The 20,263-nt window shown below is 38.0% G+C and overlaps 2 protein-coding genes across 2 annotated transcripts in view; both read left to right on the top strand.

The window, feature by feature from the left end:
• Positions 1–6,335, top strand: part of LOC112554366 (probable E3 ubiquitin-protein ligase HERC1) — a 56,443-nt gene extending 50,108 nt beyond the window's left edge. The window contains exons 75-82 of the mRNA XM_025222122.1: positions 378–543; positions 1,252–1,328; positions 2,107–2,278; positions 2,536–2,616; positions 2,964–3,116; positions 3,656–3,789; positions 4,044–4,215; positions 4,381–6,335. Of these exons, the coding sequence (XP_025077907.1) occupies positions 378–543; positions 1,252–1,328; positions 2,107–2,278; positions 2,536–2,616; positions 2,964–3,116; positions 3,656–3,789; positions 4,044–4,215; positions 4,381–4,578 (1,153 nt within the window). The 3' untranslated portion in view covers positions 4,579–6,335. The remainder of the gene's footprint in view (positions 1–377; positions 544–1,251; positions 1,329–2,106; positions 2,279–2,535; positions 2,617–2,963; positions 3,117–3,655; positions 3,790–4,043; positions 4,216–4,380) is intronic.
• A 2,833-nt stretch (positions 6,336–9,168) lies between these two features.
• On the top strand, positions 9,169–18,479 carry LOC112554276 (aldehyde dehydrogenase, mitochondrial-like). Its single transcript, XM_025221987.1, is given in 16 exon segments — positions 9,169–9,560; positions 12,208–12,312; positions 12,486–12,626; positions 13,202–13,281; positions 13,765–13,814; positions 14,164–14,225; positions 14,794–14,922; positions 15,160–15,273; positions 15,551–15,628; positions 15,630–15,654; positions 16,134–16,315; positions 16,606–16,738; positions 16,741–16,769; positions 17,107–17,264; positions 17,553–17,667; positions 18,052–18,479. Coding segments are annotated over 16 exon segments (1,560 nt in total). The 5' UTR covers positions 9,169–9,434; the 3' UTR covers positions 18,085–18,479.
• The last annotated feature ends 1,784 nt before the right edge of the window (positions 18,480–20,263 follow it).

Raw genomic sequence — 20,263 nt, 5'->3', positions numbered from 1 at the left:
TGATATTGTCCTTGAAAATTCAATTATTTGTTTACTGGTGTAGCAGAAACCTTTGGTCAGCATATATTTCAGCTAAAGCCATTTGGGATGACCTGCTTTGAAACCTGAATTTGAGGAACTATTGTCCTTCTTTTGTGGGTCATTTTTGGCTTGTGTTTGGGGTTTTGTTTTTAAGGCAAGGATGGTGATAAGAAAATTATCAGATTTCTGATTTCTCAGAGGTAGTGAGATTGTTCCGTATTCTTTAGTAATGTCTAGAGGATATTAAAATTGATATCATTTGTGTTTTTGGTGGCTGTGCTTTTGTGGCTGTGCAGATCACTTGTTACTTTATTTAATGAAAAATATTTTGCATGTCTACCATGTATCTTTGGCAGAGGGAAGAAATGTTTGCCAGTGTACATGCAGATTGCTCAGCAAGTGGTGCAACTCAAAGCAGAGGACCTGAGGCTACCAGCCAGAGCCTGGAAGGTCAAACTTGTTGGGGAAGGGGCTGACGATGCCGGAGGTGTATTTGATGATACCATTACAGAAATGTGCCAGGTAGGGGTTTTTCAAATGGTCTGTTGTCACTTCTAGACAAAAACTGTTTTTATGTCTGTAATTCATGGTCAGTTTGTCCAGCAACTTCCTCATGAGTCATTTTTATTTTTCCTGTTGTGGCTAGCAGTCACTCTACTTGATTCCGCAATATCCTAAAGCAGTGATGCCCAAACTTTTTCGGGCCATACACATATCCGACATGCGTGTCACGGGCCGCTTCACTGCAAAAATACAACAACAAAAAAATAGAGCAGATATCATTTTTATTAGAAACAAGTTGTACTTACCATTAAGTTATGTAGTAATTAGTGGGGGGGGGGGGTAATTGGTGTTTAACGCCGTGTCAGCAACTAAGGCTATATTACGGCAAGCAGCCAGCCCTGTAAACTAGTAATTAGTGGGATATTTGAAGTTGTTTACCCGAAACCAACTTCTGAATGTCCGGCTGCATCGTAGAGACACTGAATCGAAATGTTCGTCCATCGAAAAAAAAAGATTGAGAGACGCCCCTTCGTAGGGATAAATACTTCTTCCATATTTTTTTTCCGTTTTTTTATGTCTTTTTTTATTACTAACATGTCGATTTCCTGCACTGTGGGCAGAAGTTCCGCGGGCGTAGGTTGGGCATCCCTGTCCTAAAGTATCAAACATGTCTGCTTTATAACTTGTGTATTTTACTTACCAAGCAGTGTCTGCGTTTGTTTTCAGGAACTGGAGTCAGGAGCAGTTCCACTGCTGATTCAAACACCTAATTCTAAAAATGAATCTGGAAATAACCGAGATAGGTAAGAACCTCAGATGGCACTTGGCAGTGCTTTGCTGCATGTTTAACATTCATTGTCAAAGTGGCATGGTCATTTTCTTGGTGAGCTTAACACATTCTTGAAAACTTTTCCAACAAAAAACATTATATCATGTCCTCTTGGAGTAAAGAAATATTTATAGCTTTATGGCTGCTGGAAGGAAAGGCACCTTCTACATCTGCCTGGTTGCAGTCATGTTTGACCAAAACTTACTGAAGCTCTCCAAAACAATAACAGCAGCAGTAATTCCAATTAAGAATTTTGATTTAAACTCAGAAACACAACAAGGTCAAGTTGGTGATTTGAACTCATAGGAGTCATGTTTACAGTATTCTTTATACCTTCAAACCTTTATTCATTGCTTTATGTTCTGTGCCTGTACATACCTCACCCTCCACTATCTGTTCATTTATCATTACTGGTCTGTGCAGCAAGTGCGATCTGTCTTGATCGTGGTGCTGCACATTACAAATATTCGGTATTAGGGGCATCTGTTATATTTTGTTAAACAGTAACTTTTGTAATAAAAAAAAGAAAACACAGTCATTCTTCGAGTATCATTTTGCAAATTTATTCTTTTTCCTCCCAAGATCATAACTGCTCTTTTAGTTACTTTGCCTTGTTTATTTATGCATTATTCTTCAGGTTGTCTCACCTTCCATCAAAATGTAGCATAAATTTTATAACCATTTTCATCAAAATTGATGATAGGTTACTAATTATAAATAAGGGATCTGATATGATCATCTGTTCCATACAGGTTTTTACTCAACCCAGGAATGATATCAGAGGACAGTGTTGCCCTCTGGAAGTTCCTAGGAATCTTGTTTGGTGTTTCCATTCGTACGAAGAAGCCTCTTGATCTTCACCTGGCACCTTGTGTGTGGAAGCTTGTGGCTGGAATGGAACTCAGAGTTGAAGACTTGGAAGAAGTGAGTTGAAGGCAGCTTTCCTGAAGCTTCTTTTGAAATAAAAAAATAATGATGTCAAACACATTGTAAGAAATAAATTATGGTTAGTTTGTTGAAATTCCTTTTAATTGAATTTAAGAGCAGAGCAAGATAGATGCAGCAATATGTGTTAATGTTCTTTCTTTTGTTTTTATGAGAACTGGATAAAGTTTCAGTTCTTTAGTAAAAGAGTTAAGTGGCAAGTTAGATTATTACTGTGTGGCTGGTATGCATTTCAGGTTGATCACATATACATACAGAGCCTGCGAGGAATCAAGAGCCTGCATGAAAATGGCATCAATGAAACAAATTTTCATGAGGTCAGGACATCTACCCACATTTGATTTGCCTGTTTTACCACAATCACTCGTAGATTTCTTGCTCACTCATGGTCATTTATTTCACTCCAGTCAAAAAAATGAAAATGTCAGTCTAGTGTGCATGTGTAGACTCATAAAGCTGGGAAAATGCATTTGTATATCATTTGCTATCGACCACCTGAAAGGAAGCAGCCCTATGCTCCTTGAAGGAGCAACAAGGAATAAACTAACCTGAAAGGAAGGCAACTTTACATCAAGTTTTAGCTAACACTTTTCATTCTTCATTCTTATCTTTATGCTTTAAAAGTATGTAGAAACTGGACATATAAGTTTTGTTTATTTACTAGTTCATTCCAATCGACTGCTTTGAGGGTCAATCCTCTGCGGGTCAGATGGTAACTGTGGTTCCCGGAGGCAAAAACATTCCCTTGCACTTTAACAACCGCATGCAGTATGTTGACTGCGTTCTTCACTACCGTCTGCACGAGTGGGATAAACAGGTTTGTTATTGTCTGACAAAGTTTTGTGTCAAATAAAATGTCAAATGCTCAAATGTTATCATGAGAATGATTGAAAAAGTTCAAGTATTCTTATCACAAAAGAGGTTGCATTGTACAAGTGTGAGCCGTGATCTTGATGAATCTAAACCCAGATATCCACAGCAGTGAACATGATATAAACTCGAGTATAGAGACCTCCTTTTATACAGTACACTGGGCACATTGTGTTAAAAAACATTTCAAACCGCATGATCATACCAGTAATGCATCACCCTTGCAAGATTTCAGCAGTCATTGTAAAGATGTATGCCATGCACATGGTATTCTTTATAACATATGTAAGGCATGTTGTGTATATTCTATTTACATTTCTGTTCCTCCCATGAGCGTGTGGTGAAGCAGTTCTCCCTTTTCTTTTTAAACAGTATACCTTATAATGTATTTCAACAACGGCAATCATTATTGGAGGTTAAAAGGTGAGAAAGGATGGGTATATCATGAGTATAGATTGCTGTGTTAATTACCTGGAATACTGACAGGTGACTTGGATAAGAGAGGGCATGTCCTGGATTGTGCCTGTTCCCCTCCTCACTCTCTTGACGGCCCAGTCCCTGGAGCAGATGGTCTGTGGCACAGCTGAGGTTTCCATCGAGATTCTTCACAAAGTTGTCAGGTACATTTGAGAGCTTCTGAGAGCAATCTTTGTATTGAACAAAGAACTGTTTTATCTGCCACATGGAGGTACCTGCATCAAATAAAATGGTTCTGGTTTAAATTTAAGCCACAAATATTTCTCGAAATCTGTATTTTTCTTACATTCTTGCTCTTGCATGTTGCGAAATTGTTTTATGCTGTGTTTTACATCCTTGTTTTCTTTCATGCTCTTTCAGAGCATCTGCATCTGTGTAATTTTGATTTTACTATAAGGTATCGAGGGTTGGATGAAAACCACATCCTTATCAAGTGGTTCTGGACCATTCTTGAAGAGTTCACTAATGAAGAGCGCATCCAGTTTCTTCGCTTTATCTCAGGCCGCACCCGCCTTCCTAGCAACCCTGCTGACATCACACAGCGTTTCCAGATCATGACCTCTGACAGAGTGAGTTTCGATTCCAACTTGGGTCTAACTTTTATTAATATGCTTCATTGCTTAAGTTTATTTTTATTTAAATTATGCACACACTATTGTAGTATCATAAAAATACTAGACATGCAATTGTGATGACAAAACGTGGGGTCTTTTTTTCCTTTGTATTTCTCTCAGGGGCTGGATTCTTTGCCCACCTCCCAGACCTGCTTCTTCCAGCTGCGACTACCCATGTACAGCAGTTGTGAGGTTATGGCTGATAGACTGCGCTATGCCATCAACCACTGTCGCTCCATCGACATGGACAACTACATGCTTGTACGTAACACTGAGGCACAGCAGGACTCTGATGATGAGGGCATGCTGTTTCAGTGATGTGGGATCTAGCTAATTTGTGCTGCCACATTGGTTCCTTGTGCGATAGGATTTTCACATGGATTTTTTTGTTTCTTATTCTGCTCATAAACCTTTGAAAAGGGAAAAAAAAGCAGAGGTATCTGTACGCCATGACTAAAACCAGCTGATGTGTTGTGAGAATGTTCATTATTTGAGCATTAGAAGAGCAAGAAGAAGCAGAACTAAATCTAACATTTTGTAAAGGAACTCTCTTGTAAAAGAAAAATTGGTATGATCAACATTTTATAATTTCTCTGTACTAAGCCACATGTACAATGCACTTATCAAAATACATTTAGCTAAATTATGATGGTCTGGAAGGAAACCAGACTCCTTCAGACAAATTTTGTCACCTAAAAGCATTCTCCACTATTTAGTTATAGATCCAAGCTTATTTCTTATTTAAAAATAAAGCACCTGTGATAAAAGTGTTGCTTCAGATCTCTGTATGAATTACATAACAACATCCATGGAGATTTCTATCTTTTGGGTTCTTGCTTTCTGCTAGTGTGTTGTTGCTTGATTGAACATTGATTTTCTGAATGAGCTGACTGCATTTTAAGATACATGGATCAAATGAAATTGTCTAATAACAGAAGAAAGGGATTATTTTTTAATGACTAATGAAATAATATCTTTGTCAAACCACATCATTTACTTGCATTTCCTGGCCTCTGCAAAGATGCTTATATTTATTGTGACAACTGCAAATGGCAGTGGGGAATGATTCATTCAGAGTTAATGTTGCAAGCGGTAACACATGACCTAGTCAGGCTTCCATAACCATTTGTGTTTTGTTCATATCTTCAAACATCCACACAGCCCATTGAGACTGAAATTTGTAATCTCATGTGTGTACAGAAAGGATATCATGTTCCTGCACCCCAACCCAGGTCCAGAGTTTTCTCAGTCAAGTTTCCATGCTCTCATTTGTTTTAATTTTTTGGCTCAATTCTAAGTTACTCTTGTAACATTTGTAGTGGTGAATTTGTGTTTGGGTGTGGAGGCTTTGGGGATAAGATTAGATGACAAAGAATTGCTCTCGGCTGCTGATCTTTTGACATTCCTAATGCACAAGATAAACATGTGCAGAGCATTCCACTTATAAACATGATGCAAAACATGATACATTTAGGTATACTGTGCTGAAGTCTACATTTCTTTTTTTTTTTTTTTTTTGGTCCAGATGACACATACATAAGTGGATTGCATTGTATCACAATTAAAATGAACATAATTTATGTTGTGTTTGCATGGAAATAGTCATATAAGTGTTTATTTGGTAAGGATGATCCCTTAGAACTTGTTTTAACAACAGCCAAGTTTGTGGCTGTTAAATTTGTCTAGAGGTTTTTATATGTATTTGTGGGCACACAAAGTATATAGATGCATGGTTGTGTGCGCATGAGTGTTAGTGCCAGCTTGTGTGAGATAAATGGAGAGAATCATGCAATGTTTTTCGTTTGTGTTTATGTTGTTTTTACCAAAGTATTTAAACAAAGTAGGACTAGTGGGAAATAATATTGGACGGCACCAAGGGGCATGTATTTGCAAGTTTCTTAACGTATGGGCATTGGAGTGTTCTGCGTTTGAATTTTATTTATTTATTTTGTGTGTGCATAATTTGTGTTTCTATGGAGGATATTTATTTTATTTGTTTTATGGACACTACATACAATGTCATTGCAAACCACTTTGTTGAAATCTGTCACTCAATAAAGATCTTTTGGCATACATTTCATGTAATTTGTGTAGTTTGTCGATCTTGTCTTATCTCCCTTATTACTTAATGACTGTCTGATTATGCTGATTATTATTGTGTGTGTGTGTGCTTCATGTGGTATTTCTAGTATATCGTCATTGCAGATTTTTACCACCACCATGGCACACATACTATATATATATACGTAGGTGAAACTGGTTTTCACTTGATTTTTATTCACCAGCTGGAATCGGTCATGTTGTTGCAAACTTGTTTAGACTTAAAATATTTATCTTCGTGAAGGTGTGCTGGGCGAAACTAAGACTGGGGCTGCATGAGAAGCCGTGTAGGAAGGGGAAGATCTGTAAGATGTTAATTGATGCCAGACTTTTCCCAGACAGCGACCATTTTGGTAGAAACTGTAGCTTGCGATCAGAGAAACCGCGTGCAACACGGACAGACTGTCAATCAAGCAGGTTGTCTGTGTAATAATTATTAGTCTCGAGATATTTTTACCTACTTGCATCTTGGCGACACAAGTAGGAGCTATACCATTGCGAGGCAGAGAGATATCCTGTATGCATCCACTTCGATTCTCTTCTTCCCTCTCGTCCGGAATTTTACATTTTACTTCATTAGAGTTCGCGAAAGACACTGGTCCACTACAAAATTTGTACTCGTCTTTGGCCGTGTCTCATCGTGTGCCTCCATACCGAGTTTAACGGGTCTTGGACAAATTTAAAGACCCAAGTTTCATTCAAAGACTGCTCATTAAACACACAACTGCGAGAAAGATTGTTTTCTGAATCGTAGTGACAGGTGCGTGCAATGCAAAGATGTCCTCACACAATGGCACATGCATAAGTGTACCACTCACTTCAAACTTTGAGTCTAATATCTGATACTGCCTTGAATAAATAAGAGTGCAAGGCACTTTTCAAGTTGTGGGCAACCTGTAAAACTTAATAATGATAATGATTAATAATAATAGAAGAAGAAAGGGTAATGGCCGGAGAGGTTCTGCTATAGCACAGTGGGAAGAGATGCGAGATTCGACACCAGTTGTCAAGCGGGATCAGATACCTGTCGGCAATTAATACAGAGTCCTTTCTGTGCTCAAGGATTAGTAGGCTGTCAGAACCTGCCATAGAACTGTCACGACCAGCCATGTGTGTATATATACATATATCTGTACACTATCCGGTAAACAAGGTTCTGTAGAGAGAAGCACGACAGGTGGGAGGGGAAAGAAAACTGCTCAGCCAGCTGGAACCTGCCACATATTTTCAAGCAAAAGTGAAGGTATACTGGTTTTCTCTCCCTCTCCGTGTTTAATCCGAGCTAACATGGTGAGTATTTATACTAGTCAGGGATCTCTCGATCGTCTGTTAAATTGCTGATTCACGTGCACAAACGATAGACACGAACCTTGCACGAGCTTGAGAAGTGCAGGAGAGTGAAGTGTATATGGTGGAAAAGTCAGAGATTGTGGTTATCTATCTGTCTTGTATACAGCCACTTACAGGTCTCTGCCATATATCGTCCGGCCACACTTCATTCAATTTTTCCTGAGTAACCTTTGATAAGGAGTTTATCCAGAAAACCTTGGGTGAGGTTCCTATCATCGCATCACTTCAACAATGACACAAAGATACAGTTAAAGAGAATGACAACGAGAGAAACGATGACATTCTCTGCCAAGCTTGTCAGCATTTTTCTGTGGAATAAAGGTAGAAGAAAATTATTTTTGCATGTAGCAGCACGTTGAGCAACTATTGCTACTACTACTAAAGAGGAGAAGAGATATTTTGTAAGGCAGCTAAAAACGCCCCCCTGCCCCTAGTCGGCGTACACTAGGAATAACCCATGAACATTTATAAAGAGACAACTGCTAATACAAGTTTATACAGGGAGTCTTGGATAATTTATAAATATGGAAAATTTAAAGACCGCTTATATAAGGCTGCGTTATCTTCGCGTGGTGGACACACCAGAGATAGAGAATGGGAGTTAAACTACAAGGCTACCTCGTGAGGTTAAAAAAGGACAGAAGTTAAGTCGGTAACACTCGATCTGCTTGAAGTGGGTAAAAGTATTCAAAACATTTTTTCTGTTACGCTTGAACAAACATTTCCTACCGCAGCCTCGAGTGAGTGCGGACTGACATATATACACAACCCTTTCACTCTCCTTGCACGGTCGGCATAGAAGGGGTCGAGGAGTTTAATTGTCACTCAAGGGTTTACTTGCAGCTCAGTGGAAATAATAAATGAGAGTTGTTGCTGTTATGGGGCACCACATTTCACCATGGCCTATTATGTATGCAATTAATATTTCACGTGAATTGGAACAAGGGACACAAGTGGTTCTTTTATCTCTCGTATACAGTAGTCGAATCCTCGGAAGGTTAAGGGGCATCGGGGGGTTAAGGGGCATCTGTCGGCCAACGTGACGTCGGGAAGGGGCTGATGTCCAACACAATTCACAGTTGGCAAAATCTGTCAGGTATAGAAATCGTATGACTATTGTCTGTGTATGTGACGAATTAATTAAGTATAAATTAGAAGCAAATCGTCCTAAATGTGTAATTCCTGTGTCCGGTACACTCAGCTTCTTCTGAGGGATGCATGCTGTTGCTACACTGTAACAACTAGTCAGACAAACATGTAATTATCTAAAACGTCGTTTGATGCAGAATCCTGGGGTGGGTAATGAGACATGAACCAGGTATATATATATTACAATATATGTATGTCATACTATGACAAGACCAACCCTGATATGTAAGCAAGCAGTACGCGAGCTCTGTACACCACACAAGGGTCTTGCCCACCGTCGGTGATCATTTCTATTGGCCACAGCAGGTGGGGAGGAAGGGGTCGTAGCTGATAACAGAAGCGAACCCCGAGGCTGATATAAAAGAGAGAGAAGTTGTCAGCTGATAGAAGACCACAGACTGCAGTCGAGGCTCCACACGAACTGTCGACCTTTGACGTTTGGCCCGGGGTTGAGAGACGACGCCGACGGTAAATCAGCGGAGACCCAGTGGAGCTTGTGTACGTGGCTGTGCGTGTGTCTGTGCTTGTTCTAATAAACATCCGTTATCGCCTATAGTGTCGTTGCTCAAACCGCGATGGCGTCGTTACTGCGGGGACAGCTGGCTTCATGTGCTCGAGCTGTGCTCCGCCATGAGTACAGGTGGATGTCGGCTGCTGCAGTTCCCCAGCCCATCACCAACCCTGACATCAAGTTCGCAAAGGTAACTTTGATATGTATACCTGTGTATATCTATAGCAGGAAGATATGTAAATCGAATGTCCAACGGCATCTGTGAGTTGATTCTCTGTGTGTGTGTGAACAAATGTATCTGTGCATTCATTTTTACATAAAAGTAGGCTGCTCGGACCAGAGGCAGAACCTGCATGTGTTTGAGAGAGAGTTTAAATGTTTACTGTCTAAACATCATTTGCATGAATGACACTGCATAAAATGCAGTGATCAAGGAACTGTAAACATGAGTGACAAACATCCTAGACATTTTTTAAATTCAGTATATCCTGTTGTCAAAGTATCTGTGAATACTTTTGAGCCCAAAGAATTATTGTCCACAAAATGTACAGCCTACATCCCATGAATGTTACAATAATTACCAACTTTGATGTTTGATATGATACCATGTTTATGTTGACCAAAATAATACAGTCGACTGTTGTGTGAAACTGTTTAATAACTGAATCTTCCTTTTAAACAAGTCTTATTGCACATTTATCTTGATATGAAGCATTTTGGGGGCTATCATTGTGGCTAACATGACTAACATTGCTGCTTATCACTGTTTTCCGGGTTGTAGTGTAAGGGGTTTTCCCCTGTTAAGTTATCTTAAGCATAAATTTCTAGCTCACTAGACAAACATGAATGCCTTCTACCCACCTCCTAGCAACAGCTCACTTCTACAGTATGTTGTGTGCTGTGTGCATGCCTTCATGTTGTCAGTAGATTCTCCTATCTTTTTGTCTTTGTGCCATTATAACTGTGCATGTGTATATTTTTTCATGTATGGATGTATAGGTGTTTATTTATTTATTTATTTTTTTTGGACTAGCATTGAAGTTAACAATCTTTATCTTGCCTAGACCTGTTTTATTCATTTGATGCCACTGCATATAAGCTAACGCAGATATTTTAGGGATAATTGTACAACTGTTTGCATCTCTTTTGTCCATACTTAAAACTACACAGAAATTCATGCTTTGAAATCTGATTAATTTTATGGATGTATTGGAGATGCAAATGGCTGAACAGAACTGACTAAAAGTTTGTTGTCCTAAAAGAAAAAACTTTTAGTTAGTCCCACTTTTGCATCTTGATGAATGTGAAGGATATGAAGAGTGTGTAGTGATAATGTCCAAGGGGAAATATGAGCTGGGCGCTAAGCAGCAGATGAGGCCTCAATTTGCTGGCCTAGTTGCTGGCTATCAGAGTTGAGGTCAAGGCTGCATTCAAAATATCATGCTCAGGTTATGGTGTCCTTACCAGGAGGTACAAGCACACTTGTGGAAAGAAAGAGAGAGAATCACACATTTAACAAATATCTAATGTCTACTTGTCTTATTCAATTGGTCATCTACTTTAGAGTTTCTACCATCAGCCATACAATTTATGACTTTGACAGTCAGACTGTTTTATTTTTTGCTCAGTTTCTTTGCTCAAAAATACCAATTTCTGCAGGACATCAAACTAACTTCACTAAGAACTGAGAAGAGCAAGAATGAGAGCTAGTAAAGGCCAAACTTTCAGTACAGAAGAATTACATTGGAGCAGAGCTATGTGCAGTTGAGCAGACTTGAGACACACACAGGCGCGCACACACAAAATTAATAGTGTTTATACTCAAGTGCTTACTCCAGCTGTAAACAAGTCTGACATGTATAAGAGATGTACTCCAGACTTCTGGAGAAGCGTCAAGCCATTTCTAACCTCAGGGGAAGCACAAATGAAATCCAGATTTTTAAATAGCAGCTTCTGTTAAGGCATTGATAATTGAGTACAAGAATCATGAAACTGTAGGTGTGATTGTTAGCTGTTGTTGTGTATTTGAATTAAAATTTAGATCAGGCTGGAAAGAAGTTGTGAACTTGTTTACATACAACAATATTGCAGAGTACATGTGTGTTCATATTTGCATGCACATTTTCATACACACTTATAAGTGTGTATACATGTTAAATTGGTGCTTAAGTGTTTAAGTGCGTGTGGAGAAATCTGCTCACAGGCTGCCCCTCATACCTCATCCATAAACTCCAGAACTTCACTGCAAGTCTGGTGCTTAGAGCAGGAAATGAGACAATGTCACTTCTCTCCTTCATTTTCTGCACTGGCTCCCCATCTTCTCTCGCATCTAGTACAAACTGTCTGTGCTGTATTTTAATTTTTTGCTGGAACCTGCTCTGTTTCTCTGAAAGTCTCTTGTCCCAGCCAGACAACTACACTTTTTGTCTGTCGACCATCTCCTGGCTATTCCTGTCACCAGAACAACTTATACATGTGGTCACAGGATTTTTTAGTTACTGTGCAGCAAAACAATGGAACTCTCTCCCTCTTCATATCCACCACCTACTTACAATTAAATCCTTGAAATATGCACTGAAAATGCACTTCTTCCTTGAGCATTACTCCTAACACAATGCTAGTCCTTTTTCACACACACCCTCTTCCCTTTTCCGCTTATTGCTACTTCCCTGCTCATCTTCCTCTGCAGAATCATCATATTGTTATTTGGTTCCTCTTTGTGTTTTCATTCTTGTTTTAAGCTCTAAGAACATTTTCTTATGAATGTGAGTATGTGCTATACAAATCTGTCATTTATATTACTAATAAAAGCAACCTTATCTTAATCTTTGTTTCAGTGCTTTATCAACAATGAATTTGTGGATGCAGTCAGTGGCAAGACTTTTCCCACCATTGATCCCCGCACTGAGGAGGTCATCACACAAGTAGCAGAAGGAGACAAGGTTGGTATCAAGCCACTCAATCATCAGTCCATCCATACATCCAACAGAAGTTGCAACTTACCTAATAGTTAAACATGTTTTCTTTTTCAGTCTATTCTTCTTTGTCATATTGTGTCTTGGCATGGCTTAAAAGGTATAAATATCATCTTTAGTGGATGTTTGTGTTCCGGCAGGCTGACGTGGATCGTGCAGTTGCTGCAGCAAGAGAAGCTTTCCGTCTTGGATCACCATGGCGCCGGATGGATGGTTCCGAACGTGGGAGGCTGTTAAACAGACTGGCTGATTTGATTGAGAGAGACAAGCAGTATCTGGCTGTAGGTTTCAAATCTGTTTCATCAGATTGATGAAGACTAAAGCAGATTGTGCATGTGTGTGTGTGTAAAAAAAAAATAGCTCTTTATATCAAATTCAACTTTACTTTTCTTAATGTATACTTTTTTAGTATAATTTAATATAATAATTTTATTGCATTTTTTTTTTATTTAAAATTTATCAAATGAGGCTTTCAGTGTGAACTGTCTTTATCCAATAATACATTTAAATGTTTTCAGTAAAAAATCTAGACAGAAGCGCTCAGAAAAAAAATTAAACATGACATCTTTAGTGCAGGAAAATCTTTGGATGTAGTTCTGTGTAGCAATGCTGTAGACTATCTACTTCATGAATTGAATGCATCATGCTCATTGAATGTCAGAATTTCAGGTATAAAATTTGAATGAAAGCATTTTCTTTTTGAACTACTGTTGTTTGTGTAGATTCTTTAATAGAAATAATGCTGCGATAATTTAATTTTGAGCTGCATGTCCTCTTGGCTTCCCTCTCCAAAAAAAAAAGAAAATTGCAGGCTTTACAACACTAAGTTCATGAATCTTTTTCTGGTGTGCTGCAGTCACTGGAAACATTAGACAGTGGAAAAGTCTATAGGATGTGTTTCGAAGCTGATCTTAACCTTGTCATCAAGTGCTACAGGTAAGTCATTAGAATTTAACTCAGCTATAGTATTCAGGTATAATAGTGTCTTTTTCATGTACAAAATTCAGCTTGGTATTGACTTTATTTAAAAAAATTGATTCTGCAAATATATATTAATAGATATATATTAATAAGCTCATAGTTGTATGGTTGCATCTGATCATCCCTTTTATTCCCATTATTATAACATCACATTAAAATGCCCAAGACACTTTATTTAATTTTAACAACCTTTCTTTCACTAATAACAACTAGTGTCAGATTTTATATCCGCTGTGCACTTGACCATTTATAGTGAAACCCTCATGATCAGGAAATATAGCTGGTGTCCTGTTTCACCCAGTCTACATTGTTAATATTCTAGTCTTTGCATGAGGGCTTTTTTTTTCTTTTTTCAAAGGGTTAGGAAATGTTGGCTTGGCTTGGTATGTGTTCTCAGCCTTATTTTTTTACATTATGTGTAATTCTTTTCTTCATTAGATACTATGCTGGTTGGGCTGGGAAGAACTCTGGCAAAACTCTTGATGTTGGTAAGTAGGATGTGTATTTTGATAAATTATTCACAAAGTTATCTAAGTCATTTTATTTTGTGCTGGATTTTAAAGCATATTGGAAATAAAAGCTAGGAATGTCAATTATTAGCTATAGGTCTATGGAGTGAATTGTCAGTCATTGTGGTACTCTAATAGGTTTACAGCCAAATTGATTTTATCTGACACAAAGGAACGATGGTCTAAGGTATACTGTTGGAATGATGGTATGCCACAGAGGTTGATTTATGTCCAGACTTGAGAGACTGTAGTGAGTGGAATTGTTTTGTACAAATACTGACCATGTCCACAGTCTAATTAATGGCTCCGTTTAATGTGATGTTTACAGATGGTGATTACTTCTCCTACACAAGACATGAACCAGTTGGTGTTTGTGGACAGATCATACCTGTACGTATCTGAGATGCATCTTGAACTATATCAATATACACATAGGTATGTCTCTCGAGGTGTCTTGCCTACATCAAAAACATTGTGTATTGTGGTGTGCACAAGACAGCCACAGTTTTTTCTCAGCTCTGTGGTCTTCAGCAAATGTTTAGAAAAAAAATAGATACCCTCTGCTAGAAGAATTTTGAAGAACACAGTAGTCTTGCATTTTTCTGTGGGAAGACAGGTTTGAAAGACTCCTTGAAACACAGCAGAAACTGGTTTGTTTAAATGTAGATTTTGGAGAATTTATCATTCAAGACACATGATTTCTTTTTCAATTCTGTCCATGTCTATACGTAATCATAGTTCTGTTAGCAATTTTTTCATTAAGAGAATTTGGATTCATTTAAAATGTTTTGATAGCAGTTATCCAAAACCTTGTATATATGAACACTTTTAAATCTTAGTTTTACAGGAAGACAAAGTGCAGCTAACCTTGATATTCTCTCTTATTGTTCTTATGTTAAGTTATCATTTGTAACATTCTAAAAGTCAATTCTAAAGATGTAGGCTTTTTCTTCTGCAGTGGAACTTCCCTCTTTTGATGCAAGCTTGGAAGTTTGGACCTGCACTTGCCATGGGCAATACTGTGGTGATGAAGCTTGCAGAACAGACACCACTGACAGGATTGTATGTTGCAAGCCTTGCTCGTGAGGTGACAACACTTTGATATCATGTTTTTCATGCTAAAGACATTTGTCTAATCCATTTTTACCTAATTGCATGACTTACATGTGGGAATACTGAAAGTTTATAAATAGTGTTTTAACATACATGCCAAGAATTTTTTTTTATAAGACAAGATTGATTCCCACATTATTTTTTATACTACTAAGAGAATTTTTAGTCCAAAAGACCACATAAGAAGTTTTTGTTTTTGCTTGTGTAACAGGCTGGTTTCCCACCTGGTGTGATCAATGTCATTCCGGGTTTTGGTCCTACTGCTGGTGCAGCTATTGCAAAACATATGAATGTTGATAAAGTGGCTTTCACCGGCTCCACAGAGGTAATGAGGTGTTGTCCTTTGTTTGAAGTGCACAGTATGTAAGAATGCATACATATTTCAAGGAGTAAAACAATATTGTAAGGATGGGTGAACAAACTGTTTTACAATTTCACATGTGTTGTTCGTGAGAGACTGGACATCTAGCTGCTTAGATGTTTATAAGAATGAGCGTAAAGAACTTTAGAATTTTACATGTTTATGACAGATTGGGCAAGTGGTTGTCCAGATTTTATAACATGAAAAGGGTTTCTAAGAGGTGTAATAACATTCTTGGCAGATTGGAAATCTGGTTGCCCAGATGGCTGCAAGCAGCAACCTGAAGCGTGTGACTCTGGAACTGGGAGGCAAAAGTCCTCTTCATTGTTCTCTCAGATGCAGATAGTGAGTTTTATAAGCAGTAGTAGCAATCTTTAGTTAAAATAGTCATCTTCACCTGACTTGTCTGTATTGTACATGTTTTGGACATCCTGAAAAGCTGCAAACAATGGCCACACATTTTGTGTCAAAGTTCACTGACAATTCCTGTGGCCTTCTGATGTGGAAATGGAGTTCACTGCCCAAATCTTGGAATGGAATTGGTTTACATATGAAATTCTTTTCACACTTCATACTCAATGGAATTCAAAAATGTTAAGTGCAAACAGTCACACTTACTGTGCTTAAATTTTGGGATTTGTTTTCTATCTGACCCTTAACATTTTGTGAGTAATATATGCATGTCTGCCTGTCTATATTTGTCTGTGTAAGATATAAATACTTGTATAGTTTTTGCTAAAGTAGCCAGCAACTGCAGTTCTTGCATTTCAAAACAAATTATTTTTTTTGTGCAGAAGACAAATAATTTCTTGTTATTTTTGCAGTGGAACAAGCAGTTGAACAGGCCCACTTTGGTCTGTTTTTCAACCAGGGCCAGTGCTGTTGTGCAGGATCAAGAATATTTGTGGAAGAGAAAATCTATGATGAGTTTGTAGAGCGCAGCGCAGCTCGAGCAAAGCAACGAACTGTGGGAGACCCCTTTACAGGAGTAGAACAGGGGCCACAGGTACGAGCATTGTTTTTCCTTTTATTGGGATCATCTGTAGAGGTCTACTAGAAAGCAGCATTTTTTTTTATTATTATTTTATTTTGTTTTGATTTTTTGTGTTGGGGGGTTGCATGACAGCAATCTGTTTATTTATATTATTTTTGAACTTTTAGTCAGTGTGAGTCAAAGCCTTACTGGATATTTCACTGAAACACTTGACTCAAACATGTTCTAGTATTCTGTAGGTATACTGCAAGAAGAGTAAGCTGTGATCCAGATGTGCTTGTAAGGATCTTTTCACTCTGCAGGTTGATGCTGAACAACTTCGAAAGATTCTTTCCTTAATAGACAGTGGGAAGAAAGAAGGTGCTAAGCTTGTGGCTGGTGGTAGTAGGCATGGTGACCGTGGGTACTACATCCAGCCTACTGTCTTCGCAGATGTTGGGACAACATGCGGATAGCAAAGGAAGAAGTGAGTTCAGCTCTCCATTTATCAAAATATACTCTATTGACAGACACCTTGAGCTAGGATTATAACCTGCAAAAACATTATCAAGTACTTAGGGTAGGATCATTTTGCCATACACAGAGGGTATGTATGCATATCTGATAATGCTAATTTTGCCAAAACTCCTTTGTGTTGAATTACACTTGTGAAAGCTCTTGCTAAAATCCTTGAACATATTTGTGTAATGTCATGAAGTATAAACATTTTTTGAATTTTTTTTACCAGGTTAAATATAAGGTTTGTTGACTGTATGATTTAATGTAGAGCTGTGATTACTCGCACTGTTGTGAACAATTTTCAGATTTTTGGGCCAGTCATGCAGATTATGAAATTTAAAGGGATGGAGAGTCTTCTTTCCCGAGCCCACGACACTATCTATGGCTTGGCAGCAGCTGTCTTCACAAAAGACTTGGAAAAAGCCATTTACCTTAGCAACAGTCTGCGAGCTGGAACTGTCTGGTCAGTTTAAGGCTCATCAGTAATTGTGCTCATGTCTTTGACTCCTGTTAATTTGTGTTATTAGTGAAATAGTTGAAGTCTGTTACTTTTCATTGTGAGCTGCAATATGAGGGGTTACTTAGTTTTAATAGTGTTAAAATTTGTCCTTATTCAAACTTTTATTTGTTAAATTTTATTATGCTAACTGAAGCAAAATCAAACACAAAAGATGGCGGTGGCTGCACATTTTCAGTGTGGAACAAAATACTTAAAATAATTTAACACTTTTATATGTATTTGCTGCAACAGGGTAAACTGCTACGATGTATTTGATGCCTCAGCACCATTTGGTGGGTACCAGATGTCTGGCAATGGTCGTGAACTGGGAGAATATGGTTTGGAGGCTTACACTGAAGTCAAAACAGTAAGTGTCATTTGTTTTTCATCCTGAACCTTAATTATTACATTTTGACTTTGCAATGTTGTGTAAAAAAGAAAGACAAGCTGACATCATCAATGCTGCATGGGTCATTATCACCAGTTTTTTATAGACAATGCTTCACTAAGATCATCCAGAATATTCAACAATTAACAGAAAACAATTTTCAAAATGATTTGTTTTAACCAAGAATGGGATTTAGAGTGCATGGCACTGTCTACCCTTTAAGTCCATCACAGGTGTAGTGTGCTAATAATGTAATATTCATACATGCATAACTTTTACAAGCTTTCTAATTAAAACAAACAGGAAAGTTGCCCATTTAGTTTTGATTGCTTATGATGAGCTTTGGTATACTTTCTTTTTCAGGTGACAATCAAAATCCCTCAGAAAAACTCCTAAAACTCATTGCTGGATTGTTACTATGGAAGTATCCATTTCAACAGATCTTCATGGCTGCACTGATGCATATGACTGTCCCAGTATTCTGATTATTTACTGCAAGCTGTGAATTAACCCTTCTGGAACTAAATCATGTTATCAGCATTTAACTGACTTGAAAAAGCATTAATATACTTGTGTAAACACACAATTTCTGTATATAAAAAAGTTATCAGGGACATGAAGAAAAAAAAAAAACTTGTCATACCTCTCAATTCATATCACTTCATGAGCTAATCCAACACATGCACTGTTTAACTTGTGATCAGAAATTAATAATGTATAAGCATTTTGTTGTTGCTACCTTGTTTTAGAAAATAAATGTTGTATACTTTGTAACAGCATTGCAATACAAAGTAAATGTCTTGATATTTTATTAAGCCTTGGTATGTTGAGAACTACATGCTACATTACAATTGGAATTTCCTGAGTTAAATTGTTGTTGTAGTGTACAGTGCTCCAAGCACCTCAAGAAATTTTCAGACATTTAAGAAAGTTTTTGCATCTCTATCAGTTTCTTATACATTTTACATCGTCTTTTAAGAGCTTAGTGGCAAAAGGTTAGTTCGCGATCTCGCAGGATGTGAAATGGGCTGTTTCAACAACTTCACTGCATCCAATTGGTCATTCATGCATAGTCGCTTCTACTCGCAACTATTGGGACAAGCAACCATCATATAGCTGCTCAGCCTTTAGGTCCTTTACATATATATATCTGTTACCTCAGTGATCTTGCCAAAACTGTCCAGGTCACCCTTCAGCAGATGTGTGGCGCACCAGCCCCACTCCCTGGGAATGACCGCAGGCGCGTCTTGACTATAGTGATTTGTCAACACATCTCCCATCCCACTCTGTCATCTGGATTCCTCTGTCAAATTTGTTTGGTACTGTGTGTAGACGCCCCATCAAAAAAAAAAAAAAGATGCTGGGGAGCCAAGAATGTGAACGCTCACTCAATATGGGGTCTGCCCCCTCCACACAAAGCCGAGCATCGTGGCAATATGAACAAGGTTATATGATCTTTGATAAAAAGAAACGTAAACAAATTGTCAAGAAGCTATACAAAATTGCTGAAAAGCACAATTCATTATCAAAGAGGTGGATGAAAATAAAATAGAATATAAAGAAATAAAATTTAGTAAAAACATCTGATAGAAAAAGGATCTTGCGAGAATCTGAAAATCTATGGGAGATGGAAAGGAAAAATAAAATATCTTATACAGTACACTTCTCAAAGATTAGTCTCCCTTTACGGACTCAAAATGTCTATCGAGCACATAACTCCAAAGCTATTATGTCTTCATGTGACAAAGATGATAAGACTCAACGAGAACAATGTGGATGTCAGTAACAGTAATCCACCATTGAATTTGTTTCACACTATCGGGCCTTCTGTGCCCCAACATCCCACTGGTACTTGTGGAGTTACCGATGTCTACATACAGGAGCAAGTCCTCAGAGCACTTGGAGGGTTTTGTTAGTAGATATATGTGGCTGATAATCCCTGAGATTTCACAGTACCACAATATGCTGCATCAAGTCCTGGAAGTATGAAATACCAGGGCTTTGTTGGTTTGTTTTGACAACCCATGAGGTTTATCGAGGAGTTTTGGATCTGGACATTGACCTTTTGTCATTAAATTTCCCCCAAAAGCGAAAAGAAATACTTTTTTAAAAAATATATACACTATTGACAGCCAGCAGCAGAAAGTCCTCAAATGCTGCAAATTTAAGGAAAACAAATTGACAATACATGTACAATATGTTGCATATTTATGTACAGTGGAACTTTTTAATCCGTTCTGGAAAGCTGTTCTATCCGAAATATCCGAAACAATTTTTTCCATTGGTTCCAGCCCCTGTTGACTCGCTAATATTTGAAAGTTTGAGAACATGCAATATAAATGGAGCGAAAGCATTAAAACATCAGAAATTGGCAAGCAACAGACATTGTAAAATCGGGGTGACTTCCCTTTTCTGTTAGCTTTGAGGTTAAAGGAAAAAATTTGTCCATGGCCGCTTGTCATTACTACTACTATTAATTGCTCTTAATCTTCTTGGAGCCATTATTTGTGGATTATCAAATAAGAAGGATGCGCGTCAAGCGCGAATGATGACACGCTGGTCGGTCACGTGGGGT

The sequence above is a fragment of the Pomacea canaliculata genome, linkage group LG13, assembly GCF_003073045.1.
Source record: "Pomacea canaliculata isolate SZHN2017 linkage group LG13, ASM307304v1, whole genome shotgun sequence".
Lineage (NCBI taxonomy): Eukaryota > Metazoa > Mollusca > Gastropoda > Architaenioglossa > Ampullariidae > Pomacea > Pomacea canaliculata.
Note: the sequence above shows the minus strand (reverse complement) of the source record. Positions and strands in the feature narration are given on the sequence as shown.